The 12,208-nt window shown below is 43.6% G+C and overlaps 1 protein-coding gene across 1 annotated transcript in view; it reads right to left on the bottom strand.

The window, feature by feature from the left end:
• The window catches only part of LOC120814177 (uncharacterized), a 351,528-nt gene that overhangs the window by 181,530 nt on the left and 157,790 nt on the right, over positions 1–12,208 (bottom strand). The window contains 3 exon segments of the mRNA XM_078088631.1: positions 420–2,217; positions 2,427–2,498; positions 3,317–3,352. Of these exon segments, the coding sequence (XP_077944757.1) occupies positions 420–2,217; positions 2,427–2,498; positions 3,317–3,352 (1,906 nt within the window).

The raw sequence follows: 12,208 nt of genomic DNA, 5'->3' as shown, positions 1-12,208 counted from the left end.
ACCCACTAATGTTCATCAACAATCTGACAATAATACTGAGAACATAAATATATACATGAAATAAATGTTTGATGTAAATAATACAAGCAGAAAGAATCTTACGAAAGTCAGGAATTAAACTAAATAAAAGAAACCGTGTTGAATCCTGACCTGAGAGTCTCCAGGTCACAGTGTGGATTCTCCAGTCCAGCACACAGCAGCTTCAGTCCTGAATCCTGCAGGTGGTTGTTACTCAGATCCAGCTCTCTCAGACTAGAGGACTGTGAGCTGAGAACTGAGGACAGAGCTTCACAGCTTCTCTTTGAGAGGTTACAGTCACTCAGTCTGAAGAAACAACAATGAAGAAAATATAAACAATAAGTAGAAAAGATGGCAGCATGTTTAAGTCATGATGTGTGAATCTAACTCTCTGTACTTACAGAGCTTTGTTGGAGGCTTTGACCACTGGCAGCAGCCTCAGAAGAGCCTCCTCTGAAGCAGAGTATTTCTTCAGGTCAAACACCTCCAGATCTTCTTGTGATGACAGTAAGATAAAGACCAGAGCTGACCACTGAGCAGGAGACAGTTTATCTGTGGAGAGACGTCCTGAACTAAGGGACTGTTGGATCTCCTCCACTAGAGAACCATCATTCAGTTCATTCAGACAGTGGAACAGATTGATGCTTTTCTCTGGAGACACATTCCTATTGATCTTCTTCTTGATGTACTGGACTGTCTCCTGATTGGTCTGTGAGCTACTTCCTGTCTTTGTCAGCAGACCTCGTAGAAGAGTCAGATTGGTCTCCAGGGAAAGACCCAGGAAGAAGCGGAGGAACAAGTCCAGGTGTCCATTAGGACTCTTTAAGGCCTCGTCCACAGCACTCTGGTAGAGATGCTGTGGTTCAGGATTGGGTTTAGAGTGTTTAAACTGGTGGGAGGTTTGTTCTTCTGACAGCAGATTGACACCAGAGCTGTAGAAGGTCAGATGGACATGAAGAGCAGCCAGAAACTCTTGAACACTCAGATGGACGAAGCAGAACACCTTGTCCTGGTACAGTTCGCTCTCCTCTCTAAAGATCTGAGTGAACACTCCTGAGCACACTGAGGCTGCTTTGATATCGATGTCACACTCTGTCAGGTCGGATTCATAGAAGATCAGGTGTCCTTTCTGCAGCTGATCAAAGGCCAGTTTTCCCAGAGACTCGATCATCTTCCTGCTCTCTGGACTCCAGTGTGGATCCGTCTCAGTTCCTCCATCGTACTTGACCTTCTTCATTTTGGACTGAACCACCAGGAAGTGAATGTACATCTCAGTCAGGGTCTTGGGCAGCTCTCCTCCCTCTCTGGTCTTCAACACCTTCACCAGAACTCCAGCAGTGATCCAGCAGAAGACTGGGATGTGGCACATGATGTGGATGCTTCGTGAGGTCTTGATGTGTGAGATGATCCTGCTGGCCTGCTCCTTATCACTGAACTTCTTCCTGAAGTACTCCTCCTTCTGGGGGTCGCTGAACCCTCTGACCTCTGTCACCATGCCGACACACTCAGGAGGGATCTGATTGGCTGCAGCAGGTCGTGTGGTTATCCAGAGGCGAGCAGAAGGAAGCAGCTTCCCCCTGATGAGGTTTGTGAGGAGCACATCCACTGAGGAGATCTCTGTGACATCAGTCAGGATCTCATTGTTGAGGAAGTCCAGAGGAAGTCGACACTCATCCAGACCGTCAAAGATGATCATTACCTGGAACTCTTCAAACCTGCAGATTTCTGCAGCTTTGGTTTCACTGAAGAAGTGATGAACAAGTCCCACCAAGCTGAACTTCTTCTCTCTCTGCACATTCAGCTCTCTGAAGGTGAATGGAAATGTGAACTGTATGTCCTGGTGGTCTTTGTCTTCAGCCCAGTCCAGAGTGAACTTCTGTGTTAAGAGAGTTTTCCCAATGCCAGCCACTCCCTTAGTCATCACTGTTCTGATTGGTTCCTCTCCTCCAGCTGAGGCTTTGAGGAGGTCTTCTAGTCTGATGTTTTTTTCTAGTCTGTCTGGTTTCCAGGATGCTGTTTCAATCTGTCTGATCTCATGTTCTTCATTGACCTCAGCAGTCCCTCCCTCTGTGATGTAGAGCTCTGTGTAGATCTCATTCAGAAGGGATGTCTTTCCTGCTTTAGCGATCCCCTCAAACACACGCTGGAACTTCTTCTTCAGGTTGGATTTGAGTTCACGTTGACAGTTGGTGATAATCTCTGAATGAACAGAAAAAGACACAAACCAGATAGTGCTTTACTTTAATGGTGTAATATTTCCCTTGGATTAAGTTATTGGTTGTATTTTTTTGCATTCCTATCTGAAGCTACACGAATATTGACTGTGAGAACTTGACAATCGAGAACTATGACTGAAATATCTGAAATCTGATATCTGAAATATGCTGGTCAAACTATCTCAGTTTTACCTGCTTTGTGCTTTTCTGAGTTGATTAAACATGGCATACTTCCTGGGTCCATGTTGTCTGTTTTGCTTGTGCCTGTAGTTAAAAATAAGACTGGTAAATTAACTAGTATAGATAACTATAGACCTATTGCTCTTGCTAGTATACTATCCAAGGTACTAGAAGGGATTCTTATGGATAGGATTGCAGAATACATAGCATCAAGAAGAAGAAAGTCAAATATCTAGGACATGTGATCAGAGATGACCTGTGTGATGATGATGATGATGATGATGATGTGTGGAAAATTGTATGGGCAAGCGAACATGCTGGCACGCACATTTCTCATGTGCACTTCTGATGTTAAAATCGCACTTTTCAGAACCTATTGCGCCCCACTGTATACTGCCCACCTGTGGTGTCATTTTAGTAAGTCAAAGATGAAAAAACTTCAAGTGGCTTATAAAGATGCACTGAGAATTGTGCGTAAAGTCCCTAGGTGACTATTCCACCTAGGGACTTTACGCACAATTCTCAGTGCATCTTTATCTTTTCAAATGTTTGTGTCCAATAAAGTGCCCACTTTTAAAGCTGTTTTAATAAATTGTATGTATAGATTCATGTGCAGATTGACAAGGTCTAAGAATATGATTGTTGTGTCCTTAGTGGATGTCTCCAAGAGGGACACAAGGTATACATCGTGGTTCTGGAGACATTGGACCCGAAGCCTGTATAAGTTTTTATAATTGATGCCTCGTCTGCATCATTCTTAAATGTTGTTTGTATTGTTGTTTTTCATGTGTATGTATTCTCTATGGACCTCTGTGTCTGGAATAAAGTGGATTGATTGAATAAGACCACGGAAATAATTGAAGTGTGCAATAATTAGATGGTGGTACAAAAAGTCTCTTCACCTTGACCTCCATCTCCTCCCACAGGATTCGGTTTGCCTGAAACAAGATGTTTTCTGTGTTTACTTTGTGCATTTGTAGAGTGATAATAGCTGGTATATTTAGCCTGTGCTGAAATTAAAATCTACACTTAATAGTGGAATAGTTTCGCTTAATGACTGAACACCAATTATGAGACTTTATAGTTTACAGCTATACTATAGTTATAGTTTTTAATCCCTAATCCAAGGGTGGTGCCCCGCTATTATTAACGTTTGTCAAGGACGGTATTAACATGAATAATCTGTTGTATCTTTATTGTACACATCTGATGTCTTTCTTCCGCTTTTTAACAACTTACCCGTAGGGTTAAAGTTCATTTTGGATAATTTTTCGGCCAGATTGTTCTCTTTCATCTCTTTCAAAACCTCCACGGCCACCTGAACAAAGTTTGTGCCGTAGTACTGCTCCATCAGGTCCACCGTGTCCATCCTGTCTTTGTTCTGCAGGTCACTGCGTGGGATTGATCTGAGGTTCAGGTGCCACTTGAACTCTTTGAAGTCCTCGTCCTTGAGCTCCTTTAAAATGATGAGGATGTCCTTCTTGACTTTCTCCATCTGGCCTTTTTAAAGACACCCAAATAAACATCATTCACACAGAACAATTACTGCTCTGCATTTAAAAAGAAGCATGTTTTAAAGATGGAGTTTTATCGGTTCATTGGTTTGGATTCACAATCAAATAGAATTCTTCTCCCTCTTTCTAAGCACCTCTGATGAAGTCAGCGTCCTCTTTGTGGACACAAGTTGGATGAATCTGTGAATATTGGGGAAGTGTGAAGGTGGTTCACAGCTTCACCTGCAACAACAGAAATGCCGTGTAATTTGTATTCATCAAACAAACTCAATTCATAATGAAACTAATCATGAAGCAGGAAGTATATGGAGCCAAATCCAGGACAAAGCTTTTGATCTTTCGAAATAGAGATTTGAAAAAAAACGTATTCAAAATAAAATTAAGATGATTTAGTTCTAGAAATGCCATCGAAATGCACACAAATGCTGATGCTTTCTTAAAATATTGCGTTTTTCACAGATAACAGACAGACAGTTGGCCATTTTCTTTTTTTTGAGCAGTTATTCTTCTCTCCACTTCAGGTTGAACCTGTCGGGGCGGAACAACTCGCCCACGTATCAGTGTGAAGCTGCGTGTTGAATCATTTACTGCAGCTTCCTCACAAAGTACATGTTGTTACATGAAGGATTCTACTTCCTCATCACATGGCACCTTGAACCCTCTGGCTCCTACATCTGCTGTGCAAAGGATTGTGGGTAAGAAAAGCCAGTAAAGAAGCCTGCTTGCGTGTGTGTCTGTGTGTGTGTGTGTGTGTGTGTGTGTGTGGATCCACCAAGGAGTTTTCTAATGTGGACTTTTAAATACTTCTTAATAACTCTGTTTCACTTGGGTGGAGCTGGTGGAGTTGTTCAGGTAACAGTTACATTACATTACATGTCATTGAGCGGACGCTTTTGAAATGACCAAGTCAAAATGATCTACCCATTATATTTATTGAGAAATATATTGAGGATTCTTATGTTGATGTATAACCACATATGTTGCACAACACAACATAATTCAGAACTGAACAGACTGAACAACCCTTACCCTAACCCTTACAAAATATTTATTTTCATTATTTTCTAGATAAATAATCACATTATTTTCTATATATATTTATTTTCATTATTTTCTAGATATATAATCACATTATTTTCTATATATATACATAGATATTTAGGTTCCTTTCATTATTCAGTTGTAGATTTCATATTTTCCGATTCAACTGTTCAATCGTTTTTTCACTGTCAGACTTTTGGTCCTGATAAGGGGGCGTGGCATCAACAGAGAGGGGCGTGTCATCATGAGTGACAGCTTAACAAAGAAGGCTTAAAAGTTTCCTCAACCGCGTTGCCTTCAGGAAGCGTAAGCACTGTGGTAATTTTGAATCCACACTTTCTATACACCACATTCACGTGATTGGCAGTAAGACAATTTACACCAGTGACAAAGTTCTACTTAGCGAGCTGTTTTAACACGAATCACAGAATAAGAGCAATAAACTCAGATAGTAGCGTTCAACAACCACGTTTGAATCTCTGAACCACTGTGAACGCAGCGTAGCATCCATGTGATGGAGTCGGCTCCACCCGATCACGTGAACATGGTGTATAGCGATATAAACACAATCAAACAGGAACAGCTAAACACACACAGTGATGAACCATAAGCATGTGACAGCAGATACGTGTGAGCTTGCTTTCTGAATGTGGACACACGTGAAGGACGTCCAGTCATCCGACAGCTTGTCGCAGAGAGCAGGACGTCTTTGACTGAAGGAACCCACAGTGGATATTTGGAACGGCTAAAACAACTTGAACCCTCTGACTTGAGGTATTTTCCAACATGAGGCAAACCAGTCGTACCAGATGGGTGTGTGTTTGTGTGTTAGTACACGTGTAGATGTGTGTGTGAACGGGTTTTTCTCCATTGTGGGTGTGGTTACGATCAGGAGTCCTGATGTCTGATCTATGAACGGCTTATCTGCACTTCCTCTCCAACAAGTAAAGATAATATATATATTTACGTATAGTAAGTATGTGCATTAGGTGCTATAATGTCTTTGGGGGCACGACTCTGTTTGAAAGGTCGTGTTTCATCAAGATTAGAAATATGAAGCAGTTTGATGTTGATAGAACTAAATAAGTGAATATGGTGACTAAAAGTGTTGATTCATAATTCCAGATTTCCTGAAGGCAACGCGTAGAGGAAGGTTTTCAGCCTTCTTTGTTAAGCTGTCAATCATGATGACACGCCCCTTTCAGCTGATGCCACGCCCCCCGAGCCATATCAGGGCCAAAAGTCAAAAACATTTGTATCCGAAAACATAAAATCTTCAACTGAAAAACATAAGACCTCGAATCTAAATAAAAAATATATAGTGCCCCTCCGTCTGCTACCTTCCCCTCTTCATCGGTAACAGTCAAACACTCTAAAAAGTGACTAGATGTGTTCTGTGGAGCAAACAGAGCGTCTGTCAGGTGTGTTTCAAGAACAAAGGCCCAGGTGAGCTCTGTGGTCCCTGCTGGGTCCTAGTGTCCCCCCGTCTGCTACCTTCCCCTCCTCATCAGTAACAGTCCTCACAGACCCCAGATCAGACTGAGCTCCTCGTCTTCATCACAGCGTCATCATTCAGACTAACAGCAACTCCTCTCTGCCTGCTCACACAGGCGCCATCTTGTTTCCCAGCTTTAAACAATCACACGTCCACAAGCATCAATGATGTCATTCAACCAATCACAGCTGCACTTACTGAGCTTGTAGACATGAACTTCCTCAGTGAGCAGCTCTCTTCTGTCCTCAGCAGGTCCGTGTAGAAAAGGAGCTCCGTGCTTCACTTCAGCTTCCATCAGACGGAGTGAAGTGACGCAGCTTGTTGGAGCTTGTTGTCCTTCATCAGAAAGGGTGCGTCCTCACGTCACCATCAAAGTATGCAGTCTGACTGGTTGACTGAGTCTCAGTCTGAGCTGTTCAAGGGTCCAAGGTCAACAGAATCCTCCTCACTGCTTGAACAAGAGTCTTTCAGGATCAAAACCAGCATCAGTGGAACGATCCTTCCACCTTGTAAAGAGTTGCTATGGCAACAGACCGGATGCTGTAGTTTGGACCAGATGGTCCAGAGGACCCGTGCACGTCCCTCTTTGTCTCCTGGTCTTCTTCTACATGTAGACTAGTAGGGAACACGTGATGAAGCAGAAACCTTTGTAACAAATGTTGTGAAGAGTTCATATTGAATAAAAACATCCACTAAGACAACAGAGTCTGAGCTCAGAGTGTTTTTATTCGCAACCAGTCTCACAGCAAAACGTGTAGCTGTGGAACGTGGTATTGTCACGCTTTCTCTCCAAAATCGTGACATACTACGTTTTATTTGGCCCATTCATTTACATCGCCTTGCAACTACGTCACTAGAAACTAATTACCGGAAGGTCGTCTACGTTCTCTGATAGAAGATTATGAAAATATAACGCAGACTTCTCGCTAGAAATGCCATCGAAATGCACACAAATGTTGATGCTTTCTTAAAATATTGCGTTTTTCACAGATAACAGACAGACAGTTGGCCATTTTCTTTTTTTTGAGCAGTTATTCTTCTCTCCACTTCATGTTGAACCTGTCGGGGCGGAACAACTCGCCCACGTATCAGTGTGAAGCTGCGTGTTGAATCATTTACTGCAGCTTCCTCACAAAGTACATGTTGTTACATGAAGGATTCTACTTCCTCATCACATGGCACCTTGAACCCTCTGGCTCCTACATCTGCTGTGCAAAGGATTGTGGGTAAAAAAAGCCAGTAAAGAAGCCTGCTTGTATGATGTACAATGTGACACATTCACAATCCCCTCTCACCCCCCACAGAAGATGGATAAAACCGCCACTGTCAAAACAATCCGGACAAAGTAAAGAAAAAAAAAAATTGATTTTGATTTTCTTTTGGTGGCAACATGTTATCCACAGATGTTTAACATAAGTAGATCAAAAAGTGGAGGAAAGGGATTTAATTTTCCTTTAGTCCTTTTTGCACCGTTGCAACGCTCCAGTTGGAGGTTGGTGGAGGCTGGATTTCTGGGGATCTCACTAGAGCGTGGAGACGAAGCGGCTGGCTACGTGTGGTAAGACAGCAATAGATGGGACGAGGTTGGGAGGCTGATGTCTTTCTCCTGGGTGATGGAGTCGGGGAATTGCAGCGGCTTTTTGGGGATTTGGCCCTTTTTCGTTGATGAGGAAAGTGAACCGGCGTTGACGGTTTGTCGGGTGAACTGTGGTTGTTGTCACTTCTTCTTCTTCTTTCTTCTTCCTGAGGCAGCTGAAGAAATTCAACCTGCCAAAGACGATGATGGTCCACTTCTACACGGCCATCATGGATTCCATTCTCTGCTCCTCCATCACCGTCTGGTATGCTGCAGCCACAGCCAAGGACAAGGGCAGGCTGCAGCGCGTCCTCCGCTCTGCAGAGAGGCTGATCGGCTGCAATCTGCCGTCCCTGCAGGACTTGTTCGCTTCCAGGTCTCTGAAGCAGCTACAAAGATGGTAGCCGACCCCTCTCACCCCAGACAAAACCTGTTTGTGCCCCTTCAATCTGGCAGGAGGCTGAGGTCCATCAGGACTAAGACCTCCCGCCACACCAACAGTTTCTTCCCATCGGCAGTCGGGCTCATCAACAGAGCCCGGTCCCCCACTGACTGACTATAACACTCCACTTGTCACTCCCCCTCACACTGCACACGTCACTTTTTACTCGTCACTTTTGTCACTTCCTGTTGCACTTTATTTTTTGATATTTTCTAACTTTAGCTTTTATTTTAAACTAACCCATAACCTTACTCTACTAATAGCCATCGCATTATATTTTATTTTATTCCTCGTGCACTGTTGGCGGTGGATGATCAATAATTGGCACCCACCATGATGCCGTCAACGTGTCAGGATACACCACTGTCCTCCCTTATAATGTGGAAACAAGCCGAGGCTCCAGAGAAACAAGCCCTGATCACCTTCCTCCCTGCTTCCACTTCTGCCTGTATTGATGGTCTGAAAATAAGGTCCGTTGTAAGTGGACAGAAGGTCTGTGACCTCTTGAACTGAGACATGGTGTTCCTGAGAATAAATGTCATGTACAATGATTTCACAACGGTGTCGAGTAACATCCTTCTTACATGTGGTCCTTGGAGGCGGATCTCAAGATCTTCTTGATCACCTTGACTCACTCAAGGTTTGGACGGTACGGTGGGTAAGGGACTCCTGGTCAAAGGCGCTATTCCGTCGTGGGTAGTTTGAGAGGCCAGGATCTGCTTGAGAGAGGAGAAGTGACGAGATCTTTTATAGCAAACCGGACCCAAGATATATCGTCTTTGTCTCTAGATCTCGGTTTTGCAAATGTTTATCTTTGAAGTTAGTGGTTACTTTCTTGTTCTGACAAGGTTTGAACTCAGATACTGCGAAATATTCATTTTTATGCGTTTTAGTGCTGAGAACTGGAGACTGAGGGTTGTGTCCCGAGGAGCCTGAATTACAGTAGGAACTAGTGCATATCGTGGCACTGGCAACCCGCCGAGGCACTTCCTGTTGCAGGTTGCGGTGCCGCGGCGAATCGTGGCAAGTGCCTCGACACTGCGGCAGTTGCCACGATTTCACGAGGCAGTTGCCGCGGCTTCACGACAGCTACCTCGACTTTGCCGCAGTGGCGCCTCGACGGTTGCCGTTATTACGACAGCTGCCTCGACTTTGCGCCAGACAGTTTCATTTCCCAAATATGTGATATGTTTGTTTTATAATTTTACCAATATGTGACAATACAATACTGCCTTTAAAAGTACTAGCGTTGGTAGTTATTTTAGTAATAAAAGCCAATAAGTGATACAACGGCTTCCCATTTTAGTGCAGCTAAGCGAATATGGACTAAGATCACTTGCCGCCCTGGTTACAATCTCTACTTCGAGAACTAATCAATGCGTATGTGATTATATGAACAAACAATAACACTGGGTGGGGGCCATCAAGACGTGTCTAAAATTGAATGTCGGTATATAATATGAGTTACCAGTATTTTCATTTAAATTAATGTTGACTACAATTGTTGACAAAAGAATTTGCCTGAGCGTGATTGTGTGCATGACTGTTTTTAGATATCCAGTGATCGCACAAAAGCTGCTGGATTAAAGTATTAAGCGATTCTATATTGTCTCATGATCAGGCAACAGACAGTACCTTCATGATGGATGTTACGTAAAAGGAAAAATGACATTCTTTAAATGATATTTATTTCCTTTTGACTATATCTGTTGTGCTTGTGAAGAAGCGACCACCCAAACGCAAGGGAACGTAAAGTGTTTTAATGAACACAAACACACAAACAGAAGAATACGGGCGTTTGGCCGGCAACGGTGACGCCCAGTGAGCAGAGAACGAGGTCCAGGCCGAGGGAGACGCACCAGACAGCAGGCAGCTCACGTCAAACAGGAGGCTGGGTAAAGCAGAGGTTAGCAACGGGACAATAATAGTTCAGCACGAACCGTCAGGACACAACAAGGCAGGCGATACGGGACAGCGAGCTCAGGTACGTCGGGTGCACAGGTAAAGCTCTGCTGGAGAACAAGGGGAAGAGGGAGGCTAGAAATAGAGTCTAATTAGAGGAAGCAGGAAGAGAGGATGATGAGATGAGAGAATGAGAAGCAGCTGGGAATGAATGAGCAGGTGTAATTAAGTGTGTGTGTGTGTGTGTGTGTGTGTGTGTGTGTGTGTGTGTGTGAAGGGGGGGTGCGAGTGTGTGTAAATTACAAGAAAGGAGTGGAAAGGAAAAAGAGGAAGGTACCCGGTTTATGACAATATCATGCTATAAACAGTTTTTATTGTTTACTAGGGAGACAAACATGTATTTCTTAAAAAGTATTTTATTAAAGAATCACTAGATTCATCTATATGGTGTTTTTTCACGTCCATTGTGTTTACTGTGCATGAATGCAACGCATAAATCAAGTTCTGTTCTTTTGTGAATGCGCTGAATGATTTCTGCAGATAAGTCCGTAAAAAATGAACAGTTTTGTTTTAAGCCTAGTACTCTTGACAAAAATATATAATATTACTAGTGGGTGAAATAAAATAATCTCTGCTTTGTTTTTTAATGCAGAAATAAATGTGCTCAAAATCATCTCTGTAATTGTGTCTTGGTTTTGTACTGCAACGATTTGAACATTTCTTAACACTGCTTTCTGTCACTTCCTGACGTGTCTTCAGCACTGAGGAAAAGATTAGGCCTTTGAATGAACTGTAATATAACGATATTATATATATATACTACTAAAATATATATACACACACATACAAAAAGCTTTCAGCACTTCTCAATAGTTTTAACGTTACAATGCATCAATATTTACATTGCATTCATTCGGGGCGCTGCCGGAAAGTGGTTATCGTAACCAAGGCAACGAGTGGTCTTAGCCCATATTAGCTTAGCTGAGCTATTGCATCGCTTATCTGCGTTTTATGACTAAACCAATTACAACCAACAACACTCGTACTCTTAAGGACAGAGTGCAGCAAAGTACAGGATAGTATTGTCACATTTTGTCAAAATATGAAAAGAAAACTGCAACAGTCGAGGCATCATTGCCGCAAAGTCGAGGCAGCTGTCGTGAAGTTGAGGCCGCTGCCACGACTCGCCACGGCAACTCAACCCGCAGATAACAGTCGTACTCAAACTGTATTATACCGTCACATGTTGCATATATATGAATACTAAAATGAACGGAAACAGCCGCGGCACCTCTCCCTTAAACTCCCGGTACGTCTATCAGCCGAGGCACCTCTCCCTTAAACTCCCGGTGCGTCTATCAGCCGAGGCACCGCTCCCTTAAACTCCCGGTGCGTCTATCAGCCGAGGCACCGCTCCCTTAAACTCCCGGTGCGTCTATCAGCCGAGGCACCGCTCCCTTTGGTCGTGGCAAGACTCCTTTAACTCGAGGTACCTCTCGACCGATGAAACGGCCCCTGAATTCGTGGTACCGCTCGAGGTACCTCACTCAGCCGAGGCAACAGGCGAGGCAGTTGCCGTAAACTCGAGGCAGTTGCCACGATTCGCCGCGGCGCCGCAACCTGCAACAGGAAGTGCCTCAGCGAGTTGCCGGTGCCACGATCCGCGCTAGCCCTCTCTCCTGAATTACAGGTGAATCGTAAACCACGGCAGACAAAACACGGGATGAAGGGATTTTTCTTTTTCAATTTCCCCTCTCTGAAATCCTAATTAGTCCTGATAGGAAATGTAATAGAGCTGGAGGAGAAAGATTGCTTTTATTCACT

Source organism: Gasterosteus aculeatus, chromosome 14 (assembly GCF_964276395.1).
Source record: "Gasterosteus aculeatus chromosome 14, fGasAcu3.hap1.1, whole genome shotgun sequence".
NCBI lineage: Eukaryota > Metazoa > Chordata > Actinopteri > Perciformes > Gasterosteidae > Gasterosteus > Gasterosteus aculeatus.
Note: the sequence above shows the minus strand (reverse complement) of the source record. Positions and strands in the feature narration are given on the sequence as shown.